At 39.0% G+C, this 18330-nt stretch overlaps 1 protein-coding gene and 1 non-coding gene across 5 annotated transcripts in view; one reads left to right on the top strand and one right to left on the bottom strand.

Annotated features, from left to right (window-relative positions):
* Nucleotides 1–18330, top strand: part of ASTN2 (astrotactin 2) — a 1286255-nt gene that overhangs the window by 1252738 nt on the left and 15187 nt on the right. For all 4 annotated transcript variants that reach the window (XM_060200048.1, XM_007521936.3, XM_060200047.1 and 1 more), the window contains 2 exons: nucleotides 12741–12841; nucleotides 14681–14864. In XM_060200048.1, the coding sequence (XP_060056031.1) occupies nucleotides 12741–12841; nucleotides 14681–14864 (285 nt within the window). The remainder of the gene's footprint in view (nucleotides 1–12740; nucleotides 12842–14680; nucleotides 14865–18330) is intronic.
* LOC132541150 (small nucleolar RNA ACA64) lies at nucleotides 2239–2361 on the bottom strand. Its single transcript, XR_009552318.1, has one exon. It is a non-coding gene; the product is annotated as a small nucleolar RNA ACA64 (small nucleolar RNA).

Raw genomic sequence — 18330 nt, 5'->3', positions numbered from 1 at the left:
ATCTACTTCATATCTAATTTTTCTCCTGTTACTGTTTGTGTTTACAGCTGGGTTTTTTTGTTTATTACATTGTTTAAAGCTTGATTTCAGTTGTTAAGTCAACTGTTGGTACTATGGTTATAGTGCCGGATTTTTCCTTTGCTTTTATATAGTGTGGGAACGTGAGAGGCATTGGGGAGATGATGACATAGTAGGCTGAATAGCATTGCTATAATAACTAGGCATTCTGGGGAATAGTATGAGTGTTCCAGCCAGCACCCAGTCCTTTGAAAACCAGCAGTGCAAGAGTCATTTTTTTCTCCATGCTTGATAGAGCATGGAATATGTGTACCTGCTTGACTTCCCTAGCTCTCTCTTATGGGAGATGGACCTAGTAGACAAGGTAGCTTACTTCTTTGCCACTCAGAAATCCTTATGAGCTGTTCAATACCTAATTCTCTTGAGATGTTCCCTGGGAGCAAGGATTAAGAGTATAGAGTCTGTTGACTTTCCCAAGCCTACTGGCAGTTTCCATGATATCACTGACAGCTGGTGAACACTGTGTCTTTGGCCTTAGCATATTTCCACTATCTTTTCTTCATCCTCTTGCCACACTTCTCCACCCGCCTTGAGTCAATGATGTTTTTTCTAGAAATTCTGGCTGTAGTCTAATGAGGTTTGGTGAATTATTTTGTGTGTATATGCCATCATGGACATACCTCTAGAATTCAAATGTTTTTAACTTTGATGGTTGATAATTAATGCATTTTTTTTTGCTGATTGTGTTTTTTTAATCATATCTAAGAAACTGTTGTTTAATTCAACATGAAGATTTGAATATTTCCTCCTTTTTTACATAAGATTTTTATAATATTTGCTTCTAGATTTTGGTCCTAAATCTATCTTAAGGTTTTTTGGTGTTTTGTTTTGTTTTGTTTGTTTTTCTTCATGCACCCATGTGGTTCTTGGGAGCTCAGACCTAGAACCTCACACATGGTAAAGTATGTGCTTTACCAGGTGAGTTATCCCTCAGCCATTATTTTGAGCCATTGTATATGATGTGAAATAAATCCACTTTATTTTTTGGATATTACTGTCCAATTGTGTCAGCATCATTTTCTGAAATGACTATTGTTAAATAGGCTATTTTTCGTTGGTTGGAGAAATTCCCTTCTTTCATATTTTTGAGTGTTTCTTATCATGAAAACTTGTGTTTTATATAATTTTTTCTCTTTTTTATTTCTATTTGATAGGACAAAGAGAAATTGAGGGGGGGGAGATAGAGAGGGATAGACAGAAAAAGAGGCATCTACATTACTACTTCATTACTTATGAAGCATCCCCCTGCAGGTGGAGATCAAGACTTGAACCCAGGTTCTTGTGCATACCCAATCAAGTACACCACCACCCAGCCCCCTAGAAAGATTTGTCTATGTCTGCTATCTGTGTTTTGCTGTGTTTGTCTGATGTATTTATTACATTAATTGATTTGAATGTGTTGATTCAATTTTGTTCTCTTGGGATAAAACCCACCTTGTTAGGTATAAAATCTTTTCTTGTATGTGGCTGGATTGTTGTTAGTATTTTGCTGTATCTATAATGATAGTGAATTGTAGTTTTCTTTCTTTGTGTGGAGTCTTTGTCTGGTTTTGGTAGTCTCTGACATTATAAAACTAGTTGGCAGAGTTCCCTCCTCATTTATTCTGTTTATAAAAGGTTGTGAAAGATTTGTACTAATTGGTGTTAATTCATATGTGAAGACATCTGATGACCCATTGCTTTGTGATAAAAGAAAACATGGTAGGACATAGTTCAATACTATGGTGTGGATCATGGTGGAATGCAGAATACAGCATGGTTAAGACTCAGTAGCTCACTATGTTCATCGCATATAATTCTAATACTACTACTGAAAGTAGATATTTTTGAGGAAGAAACTTGGATACTAAAATGGAGTGCCTCTTGCCTGTAGACCCAGTGGTTGAGATGGAGCTCTGAAACCACACATTAGGAAGATCAATGACCTTTTTGCTGACAGCACCATCCAGGACCATTGCCTTCATCCTGGGATTTGATATTCAAGAAACATTACCCCCATTTTCATTTTGAATCGACCAACTGTTTTATTGAAGTAAGACATACCTTCCCCCACTGCCCTGCTGCACAGGAGGCCCTGGGCAACACAGCTTCAGGCTCCAGGTATCTGGGGTTCTGCTGCCAGAAGGTAGAAGTTAGGAGACCAGCCTGATGGACAGTAGGGCTTGTTGGAGCCTGGGTTTCACCTGAATGCACTGCAGGCAGGTGGTGAGCTGAGGTCCTGATTGCTTGGTTCAGGACCTCACCTACTAGCATGGTCCAGGCCAAGGGTGATTTTCTGCTAACACTGAGCGTTGTCCCCGCTTTATTTCACATGAGTGTTACTATGCCAAGAGCTCTTAGATGTTTTCACGCTTTCATTGTTACATAAATCGTGTGAGAGTGAATGTTGACTCTGCTTTACAGATATGAATGTTGAAACTCTCAGAGAAGGAAGGAATGGGAAACAGAGCTCTGTTATACTTTCAGTCCTTCATTACTTTTCTCTGTCTGACATTTCCTCCCTCTTTCCCCCATAGTCAGAAAGCACAGTTAACATACCAGGTGGAGACTGGGTTCAACTATATAAATTTTTCTACTCTGCCTGTGTGTCCCCTAATTTAACAGCCTGGATAAATCTAAGTTGGTAACCTCTACTTGGCTTCCTTTCCTCAGGGACTGACTTTGATAAAATGCAACCCCCAAAAGCAGCATGGAAGAAGAAAAAGATTTTAGATCAGATAGGAAGAGATAAATATTATCAGTATGAATGTTTACTTACTAACATACTAACTTATTGGACAGGAACAGAGAGAAATTGAGAAGAAAGGACAAGATAGAGAGGGGGAGAGAAGGAAAGACCGCTGCATCACTACTCCACTGATGAAATTTTCTCTTTACAGGTGGAGAACAGGGCTTTGAATGTGGGTCCTTGTGCACTGTAACATATGTGCTCAAATGGCTACACCACTGCCTGGCCTTGTTTTTGTAGATTTGTGTCTCTTTCTTTTCCAAAGTAGAGAACATGCAGTTCATTCTCCCAATAAACTCTAACCTTCTCTGAACTGTGACTCAAGACCCAGATGGGACTAATGAATATCAAATAATTCTATTTAGAAATAGTACCAGACATTGAGCTAGGAGACCTATGCCTGGGTAAACTACTATCTTTGCAGCTTTGAGACCATCAATTCAAATTTACATGGCTCACCTGCCTCCTTGTAAAATGGATTTAATAATTTATACCCCTTAGGCAATTGTTAAGAGAACAGAAGACAACTGTATTACAACACCCAGCACTATATCTGACATGGAGCAAGTGTCCAGGAAATGTGTGTGGTGTGGAATTTCTACACATTTTCATGTCCATAATGACCATTTGGTTCTCAGTGTCCTTAGGGATATGATATGATACATATCTCAGGCATGAAAAGGTTGAATAATCTTACCAAAGCTACATAGCTAGCTAATGACAAGAGTAGTTCCACAATTCATGTCTTTTGTTTCTCAGCTCAGTGTTTCTTTAAGTTATGCTTTCTTGCAAAAAAAAAAAAAAAGAAAGAAAGAAAAAGCATCTCTGTAACTGAAGTCACTTAATATAATTACTTTTAATCCATGTTTTAGAGAGACTGCCCAGAATATAATAAAAATACAAGAAAAATTCTATGATTTGCTTTAAAGAGCTTAGTAGTACAGGATGAAATGGGATAATTGGGAACTCCATGATTCATTCATTCATTGATGTGAAGCTGTAAAAACAATTTGTATCTTCTTACCCAGAAACTACCTGTTAACAGATAAGTACCCTTTTATTAAGAACTATGGTCAACTGAGCTATGTATTTTCATGTAGTCCATGCCTCCATGCCAGAGACAGAGAGGAGACAGAGAGACAAATACAGAGAGATAGGGGGTAGATGAGGTGCGGAGAAGGACAGAGGAAAGGAAGAAAAGGACCATGACTGATGCTAATGCCAAGTCAAGTATACACTAATTTCTTTCAAGGAGGGTCAGTTTATTCTTGGTGAGCTGAGTCAAACCATTTGCATAGTATTTGTATATTAAAACCCCTTGCCATCAGTGCACATCTAAGATTGTCTATGTTAGAGAGCAAGAGTTATCACCACTTTTTGGAAGAGATAATAGTATCCCGTAGGAAACTGGGATTCCTTGTAGGTGGTGGAAATCTTCAGTTGCAGATGATAAGGGACTTCTGGTGTCCTTGAGCACACATCCAAGATTTGAAATACAAGATTTTGAAAGTAGGGATTCCCCTGACATAAAACTAAACTTTATTTAGACTGGCTTGGAATGCTTCATTTCTTAGTCATCAGACTATCTACAGGATTTTCTGTGAGCTCCATGGAAATTAGTACCACACTTTGTTCCATGTGTCTCTCCTTTGCTTATCAGAGTGTCAGACATCTCAGTAGGTGACCCACTGGTGGAAGGCACACACAGAGTAGAACTTCTGTGAACAGGGTGGTCATCTGTTCCTTAGGCAAGCATTGGAGAGACAGTCTACATATTTTAAATGAAAATCAATGTATGTTTCTTTAATTTTAAATGTCAGTGGTATAAGTATTGATTTCTGAGTTCTGGTATTCTCAGAACCTTTAACCTCAGAGTAATGCCCTTATCCTATATAATCTGGGAAAATTTTTCAGGAAGACCCATGAGTGTCTAGCACTGACTCTAGACTATTGTTGCCTCTGCTGTACCAACACTGATTTCTAGACTAAGTCAGAGCTCTCTCTACGGGTTCCTCCTTCCACTGATTCTTTACTTGTTAGTTTATACATCTAGAAGGGCCTAAGGGAGTACAAGTGGTGGAGATGATGTTTGAAGTCTAAGGACAGATGGCCTCACCTTTGTCTAAGGCAGGACCTCCTAATTACATATTAGACTAGGTTGTTTGCAAGAAGAAATCAGGAATGACTATAGTTCTAAATCTCATTCTATCTGTGCTTGTCAGGAAAGAATGGGTTGTGGTTGGAGTTGAAGGATACAAAGGTTGACTTGGTTGAGATGCAATATGGAACAGAGTCATTGACTACTCATTCTCAAGCCTTACTTAGACAGTCTTGGTTGAAAGAAGATTAGAGATCATTTTCTTGATGGTCAGGATGTTATGGGGAACATTTTGGATATCTGAATTCTATCAGCAAGTTGATACCATCTTACTCATTGCCTTTGTTTTACAAACTTGAGCACCCTGGGCAAAATGTCATGACATCTAGTATCTGAACCCAAATTGTATTCCATATTTTCATGAGATTTAGTATCTGAACCCAAATTGTTTGTATTCCATGTCTTCAAAAAGGAATTGTGACAGTGGACTGGGACTAGAAGATCTCTGTGACGTTGGACAGTCACCTATATTTATTTAGTTTATCTGTAAAACAGGAATGATTTCTAACCATGGAATCAAGTGAAATAATATAAACAAATGATTTTATCTCAATTACTTTAAAAAAAAAATCTTCATCGAGTCTCAAAAGAAAAATTTCCTTAGTTCCAGAAAACATTTGAAACATTGTGGGCCACATAACAGTTATTTTATTTTGCCAATGCAGTGTGACAGCACCCTAACACACGCACGTGTGCACACAAACACACACACACACACACACAACATGCACTTCAAGAAAAAGAGCATGGCCTTGTTTCATTAAAACTTTATTTATGACAACAGACCAGATTTGGTCCACCATGGTCTATAATTTATTTGTCCCTACTCTATATACTTGGAAGTGGTTTTACTGACGATTGATGAAATTGCAAAGCACCATCAAATAATGACATCAGCTCATGGATTCAGTGGCTGTGGAATTCAGGCATAGTACAATAGGTTGGACTACCTTTGATCCATGCAATCTAAGGTTTCAGGTATAAGCATGCAAAAACTGAGAGTTATATGCCTATTTGGGCTGAGATTGTCTATAGGAGCCTTTAGTCATCTATCTGAAGCCCAGGCTAGGATAGGGAGAACAACAGGACCTTCGTAGATGAATTCCAGAGACCACAAATGCCTAGTGTGGTCTCTCTATTGAGTGTGGGTTTTTCACACTAAGAGATCTTCAAGTATTCAGATATTGTCATTGAAGACTCAGTTCTGTGAGCTAAAAGGAAGCTGCATTGACTTTTTTGATCCAGATTTGTGTCACTAAGTATCACTTCCATGATGCTCTATTTGTCAAAAAAAGAAAAAAAAAAACCTGTGAACCTACATCCATTGAAGGTGAAAAGATATCAGCACACACACACAACTAGCCTCTCAATGAAAATAATGGCTAAGAATTAGAGAAAGTCTTTTTTAAAAGCCATTATAGAAGAGATTAAAAGTCTAAATAAACATATCGAATAATGCTAAATTCTTAGCACTTGCCACATGCCTGGAATCTCTTGAGTACCTTATTCTTCAAGCATTCCTTTGAAGTAGATAATATTATCATCCACATTTTAATTAGTGGTTATCAGAAGAGAAGGCAACAGGGGATGAGTAAATTAGTACAAAGTGGGCAATGGCATGGTGAAAGATAACAATTTTTTCTGGTGAATTTGAAGTAGTTTACATAGACAATGATTTATGGTGATGCACAGCTGAAATGCATATAATGGTATACTACAACATGGTTTAAATAAAATATAAACATAGGAAAAATGAGAAATGCTGAAGAACAGAAAGAAATCACCAAAGAGCAGGCTGCTTAATTAACCCAACGTCATAAAGATAGAACACATTTGAACACAGATAGCTGGATTCCAAAATCTGTTCTAACTATGAAATATTCCATTGTTATGAGTTTTTAAAATAAGGGAGTTATTTCTACTACTCAAACAGAGATAAACCAAGAACTTATCTTTATGTTGCTGTGTCTAGCGGGTCTCCCCATAAACAGTTACAAATATCGCAGTTTTGGGGCACCTTGGGCAGTTTTAAGGAATGATACGTGACTCTCAAATTGTTCAGAAGAAATCTAAAGCATGGATAGTGAAGCTGAATTCCTATTTAATTCTCACAGCTTTCTAGGATAGAGCCTCTGTCCTCATTTACAGATAAAGAAATCAAGGTTTGATTGTTTAAGTTGCTACTTGTAGTGAGTCAAGGTTCAAGCTAGGAGTGGTATGATATGCAAATCCATGCTTTTTTCCATAGACATAAATAGAGAATGTGCTAGAATTGCTAGAAGAGATAGCATTAATTCTTTCAGTGAAAAGCTCCCTCTATCCCTACATAGGCTATCAGGTCTTATCTATCCCTTGGAGGTGATCCTGGTTTAGTTTCCATTTTGTAGAAATAGAAGACTGAGGCCCAGAACAGTATGGTTAGGTGTTCCCAGATATCCAGCTATTCTTACCCATAATTGTAGCTAGGACTCTGTGCTTTCCCATCCTGATGACCATAATGTGCCGAGAATGACAGGGATTGGAGTGATGGTGTGTGTGCTGGAGGGAGGTGGGGGCAGAGGTATGAAATAACTGGAAGTTGTTTGTCAAAGCTGTGAGGGGGAAGGAGCATTTTACAAGACCAGGGCCTCTGGCCTGGAAACATCTGTTTCCCTTCAAATCAGTGAGGAGACTTTTGCCTCCCCAGAATGCCTACATCATTCAGCGGCTGGGGAAGAGCTGGGGTTGGTCTGGAGACTTCAAACGCATTCTCCCGTACTCTTGGGGACCTGTTCCTGAGGGCCTCTGGAGCTCTGTCTCTGCTCTTACCCCCTGTCAGATCCGTGAGAAGCTCTCACTGCCAATTAACTTCTCAGTTTCATTCTCTCACCCCTGCTGGGAGGGGTCTGGGGGTCTTGGATGAGACCAACAGCAGCTTCCTTTCCAACCACCCTCCTCTAGTCTCCATTTGTACAAATTGCTCCAGGTGTGGGAGGGAAATCAGAGCTTTGGATAGTGGCATAATTGTAGTAGTAATGATAATAACATTGACACCAATATCTCTAACTCACCTTGAGTGTGAGTACAAGTCAGGAATCCTGTTGAACACTTCTATACCACATTCTATTTTATTCTAACAACTACCCTACAGAAAGGGTTTTCAGATTGTGATTCTTAGTTTATGGATGAGTACACTGAAGCAAAGTTTCACATAGCCAATTAATAGAGTCAGAACTTAAAAAGCAAAATTGCCTTATTCCAGAGTCATGCTTTTTGCTGTTCTGCTCTCTTCCTTTAATCACCTTTCAAGCTAATCACCTTTTGCTTATTTCACACATGAGAAAGCTTCCAGATAAGGAGATGACAACTTCATAGCTGATTGAGTCATTTATCATGTCAATCACTCTGGAAAGTTGTTGCTGAATATCATAATTTAGATGTTTCAGTCCCAGATGTTGGTGGGTGAAAATGGGCAGAGTCATCTACCAGTCTTCTTGACACTCACACATTCAGGAAGGCAAGAAAGGCAGTGTGTGAGCTCTGACATAGTCATTTGATATGTGCTGTGATGAGGCACCAAGCAGGGAGAAGGGAGAACTAGGCAACCTTTCAGAGGTGTCAGGACATTATCCTACAGATGAGTTTTGATTGATGCACCAAAGACAAGGTAGAGAAAGTCAAATGGAGAAGGGGAATGACCAGCTAATGGAGGGAGTGTGTGCAAAGGCATGTGGGGAGAGAAAGGGTTGTCCTGGAGATTTTAAATGCATTCTCTCACCCTCTTGGGGATCTATTCCTAAGGACTTCTCAGGTTCTACCCCTGCTCTTACCCCCCTGTCAGATCTGTGAAAGTGTGGATGGAATGTTCTGGGACCACTCACAGCTCAATATTGTTCAATGACAAAGTAAATTTTGGTAAGCAAGATTTTATCTATGATCCATGTTTTAGACTCAGTGGCAGATTATTATCAAATCAATGGCCACACTAACAGCTTTGCAGTAAGGAGTCTGAAATGTCTCCTGAAGCTGAAAGAAGATAGTAAAAACTACTTTAAATTTAAGTCATCAATCTCAGGTTATTCCCCAGATGTTGAAATCTCATTACACTATGGTATCCCAGGTCTTGTAGTCTAGTAGTCAGGTTTTCAACCACCTTGGTCAGAGTTATCCTATGAAAAGATCAGAGAAAGTAAAAGATTTAGCCCAGAGCTCCAGGTTTGTAAATAGTACATCACGGTTTTATCTTAGAAACCTTTATTTTAAAAATAATAATAATAAAATATATCCAAAGTGGTATCAGAGTCAGCCAGTTGTGCAAAAGGAAACTTATTTATAAAGAGAATGCAGGAAGAAGAACCAAAAAGTATCTTTACTTTTGAGGGCCAGGAGGCAACTTACCTGGTAGAGCTCACATTTTATCTTGAGCAAGGACAGGGGCTGGAGCTTCCAGCAACCATCATGGAACAATATGAAAAGAGAGATTCACTAACAATGGAACAGTATTGTGGTGTGCCCATCTTCTTACGTACCTTTCACTTTCTATCTGAATATAAAAACAAAGAGTCCACTGGGAGCTCTGAAAGTGTGCAGGAGTAAAGAATATCTGGTGGTAAAAGGAGGGAGTGGGGGGGAGGGAGAGAGGAAGGATGAAGAGGAGTAGAAATTAGAAGAAGGACCACCATCTTTACTCTAAATTAATTCGAGGTGGTGGTGGTGGTGGTGGTGTATCTGTTTGGCAGAAGGCAGGGTGTGGTGGTTGTGGTGGTCCCATATAATGTAGCATCAGGTGCCAAGTGTGTGAGTTATGATCTCCCATGTGCATGAGAACACTAAGCTGCCTCTCAGACCAAGCATTTTTGAGAGAAAGAAAGGAGAGAGTACAGCACTGTACTACCATCCATGGAACTAGTTTGGTGCCACCCATGGTGCTTCCATGTGGAGGCATGTCATCACACAGTATGCTCTGCCAGGTGAACTATCTCTCAATACCTGATAATGGGTTCTTATGTAAATATTCCTCTCTAGGTCTCTGTTTCTTTGCCTGTAAAATGGGCTGGGAGAACGGATCGACCTGTCAACACCCATGTTCAGCGGGGAAGCAATTACAGAAGCCAGACCTTCCACCTTCTGCATCCCACAATGACCTTGGGTCCATATTCACAGAGGATTAAAAAATATGAAAGCTATCAGGGAAGGGGATGGGATACAGAGTTCTGGTGGTGGGAATTGTGTGGAGTTGTACCCCTCTTATCCTATGGTTTTGTCAATGTTTCCTTTTCATAAAAAATTAAAATAAAAAGATTAGATTGTAGAAATTAGTGAGGACTCAAGAGTTCAGATTCAAAGAAATCTCAGCCTGTCTCAGTGGGCAGAAAAGATGAAAGATCTGTACACATGAGAGAATTGGCATTCTTCTTGATCCCCTGAAAAATATGGAGGTCTGGCTGTGCCTTCCTCAGCCCCTCTCTCTCTCACCCACCTTTTTACTCTGCTTTCTGGATATGTACATATGTCTGTTTCTCAGTCTCTCTTTTTTTCCTTTACATGCCCTTCTCCGTCACTTTCTTCTCCTCAAATAGTCACCCTTATAGTCTCCCCCCCCCCACCTCAGGACCTGACTGGTTCTCTAACAGCTTTCAGATGTGTCTCTGGAACAGTTCTACAATTACAGATGAGACAGGCAGAAAGCTCATGGCCTTGTGACTTTTGACCTCAGCTTGTGAAGTTGACATCTTCTTCCTTCTCCACTCTTCTGCCCCCACCTGCAGGGTGGCCTGAGGCATCACTGACAAATTTGGTTACTTTCATAAGTCAAATAGGATCTGATTTCTAGGAACAAACATTGAACTGGATCTGTTATAATTGTTTATGTCATTGAGTCTTAACCCTCTACTTGTTAGTACATGGACAACTTCATCCTATTTCACAGGTGTGAAGACTGAGGCTCAGACATAGTGAAGTAACTTCTCAAAGAATGCTCAGTCAGTAGTTGGGGAAAGCAAAGATCCTGTCCAGATTTTATAGCTTAAAAATCTAAAAAATGACTTACTCCCTAAAATGTTTTTATTCATGCTGTTTGGCTAAAGAGAAAAGTGTCCCTGGATCACTTAGTGAAGGGCATATTTTACTTGAATTGAAATATCTCATCCTAGAAACACAAGTGTTTGATGAAAAAACAGTGTCAAAATACAGCCCAGCTTTTCTCTTCTGATACTAAAATCCTACCCACTTAGCCTCCCATACTTTCCTCAGTTTAAATGTACTGCCTTTGCTATCCCAGGGAAGCATTTCTTTTAAAATGCATATCCCTAATACAGAAAAAATAAATAATGGGGCCAGGCAGTGGTACACCTGGTTAAGTGTACACATTACAGTGCACAAGGACCTAGGTTCAAGCCCCTAGTCCCCACCTGCAGGGAGAAAGCTTCACAAGTGGTGAAGCAAGGGCTACAGGTGTCTCTCTGTCTCTCTCCCTCTCTATCTCCCCTTACCTCTTAATTTCCCTCTCTGTCTCTATCCAATAATAAAAATAAATTTTAAAAAATAAAATAAAATAAATAAAAATGAAACAAATTTATACCACTGCTTTGACATTTGACAGCTGGTGAAAGGATGGCATGGCAAAGACTTAGACTTCAATCTTCTGTTCAGAATGTTTCCTTCCCCTAAAGCTCACTTTCTCTTCCGAATCATCTCTGTTTAATTTTTTTTATCTTGTTTAAACCACATAACCTGGTGATCTATAAAATTGAAGAGCCAGAGGGTGTCATCAGGGTAGGCCAGAGAATGGTTACTGTCCTGGATAGAATTCTTTTCCCTTGATTGAACTCAAATATACCATATCTATGGGTTACCAGTTCTCTTCAAATATTTCACAGGCTGTATATACAAGTTCCAGAGTACCCTGGACCTTCAAATTACATCACCAAATGACAAGTCTATTTTTTGTCTCCAGAATGGCTACGAGATTCCTTATCATGCCCTACAAGAATCCTATTAATCTTCCACCTCAGTTTGCATTGCTACACCAGTTCTCTGTTTCTCCAACAGCCTGGGAATCTTCTCTCTTCAGGACTTTTGCACACACTGCTCTGCCTACCTATAGTGTCTTTTCTCCAGGTTTTTATCTCACAATTCAGTTTCTTAATTATTATTACTCCTCCATTATTCATGTCTCAGCTAAACTCATCTCTCTATAGGAAGAGGTTTGTGGGAAATCTTGTCTTAAGCACTTTATCCTATTATAATCTCCAACACACATACCACTACCTAATTTTTACCATTACCTTACTTTTTGATTTATTTTGGCAAGAAGAGACATTGATGCTCTTGACCTCCTTTATAACCTTAGTACCTACAACGTCTAGCATATAATACTTAATACATTTTAAATGAGTAAATGAAGGGATGCAACAATGATATGTTCACTCACACTGGAATGTTCACTTCTCAAGCCTTGGACCCAGTCTTCTCTGTCCCCTAGTAACTGGGAAACCATGAAAATATGCACAGTCTAAGATTGTTTCTTCACTGGTAAAATACAGGAGATGGAAATCTTTGTCTTATAGGCTTGTCTACCCCCAAAGAAGAATTTAAGTGCCCAACAGGTAGTTGTTGATCAATATACACTTTAAAATGATCATTTTTAAAATCATTTATTCCACAACCTGTGGATCCTTGAATTCCTCAAGCAGTATTCTTGTGTTGTCTTTGTGGTCATTTCATGGGGACTCATGTGCAACTCATAGGGACTTCTCAAAAATCACAGCCTGGTGCTGTTTTCTTGCTGTGCTACAGGTTCACTCTGTATGCTGTGGATACTCGAGGGAGGCATTCAGAGCTCAGCACAGTGACCCTTAGGACAGCCTGTCCACTGGTGGATGACAACAAGGCAGAAGGTAGGTGACTTGTTTCTTCAATTTCTGAGTAACTCATATTTTATGTCTCTAGATTCTACACCCAATATTCACTAAACAACCACCTTTCTTACAATGAACACATTGAAGCCAGGAGAAGAAAATAAAGGAACTAAGAGAAAAGAAAGAGCCATGAAGAAAACTGAGGCTGACCAACAATACCATTCATTGCTAGTGGGAAAACCTGCTCTTTTTATATACTTAATGTTCTGACTTAGAGGAGTGTAATCATGAGATGGGACTCAGATCCCCATAACTATATATTGCACCATAGCGTACACTTCTTAGAGACCGCTTTCTTTCACTTGAATCTATGCTTGACCTGGAAAATCAGTCATACCTGGAAGGCCAACCCACAATACTGTAATCATGACAGGCATCACTCGCTAATCATAGCACACTTTTCCAAGTAACCCAGGATAGCTTCAGAATCCTCATCCCAGAGCTTCAGTCAATAATTGTAAGGAGTTAGCACACAAAACTAAAACTTTTTGCTGTTTCTAGCTCATGAATTGCAAACACAGAGCAAATCAACTAAGAAAAATAGAGTCATATTCACTATGTATTTAATTTATGGGTTATGTATTGATATAATTTCTACCTCAGGTCTAGTATATGTGCTCATGAGTCTTGGTTTTCCACTTCAAGTTGATAAAAATCTTTTCTGAGGGCATCATCTCCAACTTTAAGGAGTACAAAGCCTATGGAGAGAGTGAGATGTTTTTTTATAAATTGTTCAGTAACTGATTAGATTATATAATATGTGTTTTTGTGTACTACTAGACAAGAGGCATTGATGAATCAGTAAAGCTCAAAAGTGAAGGATATTTGAGCGCTTTTGATAATTTATAGTTTTCAAAACATACATGTTCACTGCTAAAAAATCTTAGAAAAATAAAAATCAATATAGATATCAGCACAAAGGAAATACCCCACCCATCCTGACTTCAACTCCCCCAGAGTCCTAGAGGCAACCACTGTTAACAGTAAGGTGAGGTCACGTATGTGAATTTTGAACAGAACTCTCAAAGGTAAAAGAAAGTTACTTATACTCAGGAGAGTAACACTGATTAGTAAGAATAACCAAAATAAAAGTAGAAATAGCTGTGAATGGTAAACATAAGGTTCTAGATTTTTCAGGCTGGCAAGATAGTTTACTTGGATAATATACTTGCTTTTTCATGAGCACAACCTGAGTTTGTTCCTAGCCTTCACTACACTAAAGAAAGCTTTGGTGTTGTGGTAACTTTTTCTTTCTTCTTCCATCTCCCTCTTTCTATCTAGAAAAGTAGGTTCAAAGCTTTGAAGCCCTGGCCATGACCAAAAGGAAAAATTGTATCCTGTATGATCTTTGATAGATTTTTTTAAATGTAGGTCCATTAGAATAGATCATATAAATATCTTGGAAATACAACAGAAAGAGATTAAAGGAGACTATTGAGATAGACCAAAGACAGTTAATTTGAGCTTTTGTTGTTTTTGAAATTTGCTGTTAAAACATGGGTACCATAGTTATACTAGTAATTGAACTCAAAATTACTCTGACCCAGGCTCTTTAAGTCCTTTACATTCATTTTTTTTTATTTTAATCTTCCTGATGTACCTTCAGGGTAGACATGGTTATCGCCAATTGATAAATAGGATAACCAGATGCTCCTAGTCAGTGGTTTACTCAAGATGGAATTAAATTTTGTATTCTTCCCCCCAAAGACTAAGCAAGTGTATTTCTGCAAGAAGGTACTTGCTTTATTTCAAAGCATGCTCCCACCCTCCCTTTCTCCTATAGTCCAATGATCTGTGCTTGAACTTCTTCCTCCTCAGAGATAGCTGACAAAATCTACAACCTGTATAATGGCTACACAAGTGGAAAAGAGCAACAGACTGCCTACAACACACTGATGGAAGTGTCTGCCTCAATGCTGTTCAGAGTCCAACACCACTACAACTCTCACTATGAGAAGTTTGGTGACTTTGTTTGGAGGAGTGAGGATGAGCTGGGGCCCAGGTATGAGTGTGTAAATTTGATAGACTCTCATTGCTTTCATTTGAACTTTCTGGACCTACTCCCCATAAGCTTTATCAAAAATAAGTAAGTAAGTGAAAGAAAGAAAGAAAGAAAGAAAGAAAGAAAGAAAGAAAGAAAGAAAGAAAGAAAGGTGGTGGTCACCTTTAACATGTCAGGTATAGAGGTGGAAAATGTAGGAGCAAATGAAAGAACCTTGACATTTTAGCTTTGTGGATGGCTGGAATTTTATATGGGGAAGAAGGAGAGGACAGAGAAGTCAGTGTTCTTTCAATCAAATCACTCACTCCCTTTGTCCATTTTCTGCCTATGGTTTTACAGATGGGAAGCTTAGTCTCCAAGAGAGAATTATCCTAACCAACAATACTGAGAGGCAAAGTGACTGTATCATTACCCCTAGTCCAGAGCTATTCATACAAGTTTTTCTGAGTTTTTCTAGAGTAAAGTCCATTGGTGACCATAACTAAATTCATAAATTCAATGTGTGTAATAACATGGCATTTTTTGTTACCATTAGTGCCTATGTCATCTACTGTGTTAGGTACTATGAGGAGTCAAATACAGTTAAATTATAACTGCTATCTTCTGAAGCTTCATAGAGCAGCATATGAAATGCTATCTACAAATCATACTTTGTGTGAAATAGCAGTATTCATTTTTTGTGTGTAGTGCATACTTAGAAACATCTTTTACATGTTGGTTGCTGACTTGTAATGGTGATAAGCTAGAAATAGTCTCTGCTGGGAGTCGGGCTGTAGCGCAGCGGGTTTAGCGCAGGTGGCGCAAAGCACAAGGACCGGTATAAGGATCCCGGTTCGAACCCCGGCTCCCCACCTGCAGGGGAGTCGCTTCACAAGCGGTGAAGCAGGTCTGCAGGTGTCTATCATTCTCTCCTCCTCTCTGTCTTCCCCTCCTCTCTCTATTTCTCTCTGTCCTATCCAACAATGACAACAACAATAATAACTACCACAATAAAACAACAAGGGCAACAAAAGGGAATAAATAAATAAATAAAATAAATATTTAAAAAAAAAGAAATAGTCTCTGCCAACTAGTAGAGTACTACTGCACATAACTAGATATGCAACTACAAAGAGCTGAAGTGTTAAGTGCCATATCAGAACAAAAATGAAAAAAAAAAAGGTGCTTAGAGAAAATGAAGCTTAGACACACTTGATTTCAGTAAGACCAATCTCAGCAGACTCTGAGATCTAAAGGGTAAACAGAGGTCTAGGAAGTAAAGGGAGAGGAAAAATAGAGGAATATTCCTGGAAAATATTCAGAATTGAAAATATTATATTACAGCAAGTTTCCCCACTCAGATTTTGATTATTTTTCTTGCCATTTTCATGATTTTCTTTTTCTTTTTTTACCTTTCTCTTTTTTATTTCTTCTGTCTTTCTTTTTTTTCATACACTATATCACACACATTTCATTTGCCATTTCTTCCTTTGATTTACTTCTTACTGAAAATAAGAGAGTATAAGAGAGTAAGCAGAGAATTCCATTTGGAATTTTATTAGTGTGAATACTGAGATGTGTGTGTGTGTGTGTGTGTGTGTGTGTGTGTGTGTGTGTGTGTGTGTGTGTGTGTGTGTGTGAAATTATACTCCTAAAATCTTACACTATTGTAAACTAATGCTAATAAATTGTAGATGAGGAGAAGATTGAAAAATTCCCAAATGGTTTGGTAAAAATTGAAAAAAGAAAGGAAGTTTGGAAAGAAAACATTGTATCACCTTGTAAAGGGAAAACTAGCACTATGTACTCTTAAGAGAAAAGTAAACATAAACACTCAATACAATTAAAAGAGAAAAGCAGACAGAATACTCTTGTTCTGTTCTAGTGGAGCCTTCAAAAGAGAGATTAACAAGTGTCAAAGAAACACTAAAGACACACTACTAAACCAAAACTTCCTTTTACAAAAAGTCATCCGGAGGATTGGAAGAGAATGAAAAAGTGACTCTGACTGCTTTTCCAAATGTGCTTCATTGTTTAATGCTAGGTCTGTGGTTAACTAGAATACTACCTACAATCCTTTCCCTTGCCCTGTCGGAACTCTTTACATCCTACAGAAGTTCTTTCTACACTGTTTCTGGAGGAGCTGAAAGAATTCCCATGTAGTTGGAGCAAAGTGTGTGACAGCAGGAGTGGTAAGAGATAAGAAGGGAGAGGTCAGCAGGGGCCAGTCCTGAATGCCCTTTAAGTAGGGTTAAAGAGTCTGGATTATCTCCCTAGGGTAATGGGAAGCTTTTCAAGTGTTTTTCACAGGGGAACGATATTATCAGATCTTCAAGGGAGAAAGATTCCTCTGACTACAATTGGAAGCATGGACTAGAGGGCTCAAAACAAGAGGGAGGTAGTGAGGCCATGGAGACTGCTGTGCTGATAATCCAGGCAAGATAGTGTGTGGTATTCTGGGCTAGGATCACATCAGTAGCATTGGAGAAAATCATATGCCTTCTGGAAATACTCAGTTGCAACATTTTTGAGTTTAAAAGGATTTACTAAGTAAACTGGGTCAGATACTTTACAGGTAATTGTGAGTCGGACATAGTGCAGTATCCCCCCCGCCCCATTTCACGAGTGACAAGGAATAGCAAGCTCTATCAGATTAAATGAGCTGCCAAAGTTACAAAGCTTTTATTTATTTATTTATTTATTTATTTATTTATTTATTTATTGGATACATATAGAGAGAGAAATTGAGGGGAGGATGGAAAGGGAAAGAGACAGAGAGAGACCTGCAAACCTGCTTCACCACTTGTGAAGCTACACACACACACACACACACACACACACACACACACACGAAACCAAGAGCTTGAATCTAGGTCATTGTGTACTGTAATGTGAGTCATTAACCTGGTGCAACAGTCTCCAGCCCCCAGAGTTGCAGAGTTTTATATAAAAGCTAGGTTTTAGGCTAGGCCCTAATTCTGCAAAATTTTCTGAAATTTTAAAAAAATACTTGACTGATGTGTGTGAGACAGAGAAAGAGAGACCAGGAGCCAAGGTGATGGTACACCCAATGGAGTGCACATCTTACCATGCATGAGTACCCATGTTCAAACCCCCCTCCCAACTCTCTCCACCTATAAGGGAAGCTTCAGGAGTGGTGAGGCAAGCCTCTCTCTCTCTTTCTCTCTCTCTCTCTCTCTCTCTCTCTCTCTCTTTCTCTTTCTCTCTTTCTTTCTCTCACTCCCTCCCTCCCGCCCTCCCTATCAATTCCTCTGTTTATATCCAATTCTTCTTCTTCTAGCATTTGCCCTTCTTCCGTAGCCAGTTAAATGGCTTTGAAAGTGACTGGGATCCATGTGGATTCAGTCGGCTAGGAAGGATAGTCAGTTTCCCCAATGAATGGGTACAACAACAACAAAAAAAGTGTAGAAGGGATCCTCTTCCTGAGGTGGGTCTTATCTGTTATCTGTTTTGTTGGGTTATCCTA

Source organism: Erinaceus europaeus, chromosome 10, assembly GCF_950295315.1.
Source record: "Erinaceus europaeus chromosome 10, mEriEur2.1, whole genome shotgun sequence".
NCBI lineage: Eukaryota > Metazoa > Chordata > Mammalia > Eulipotyphla > Erinaceidae > Erinaceus > Erinaceus europaeus.
The sequence above is the reverse complement of the archived record's forward strand: the minus strand, read 5'-3'. Positions and strand labels throughout refer to the sequence as shown.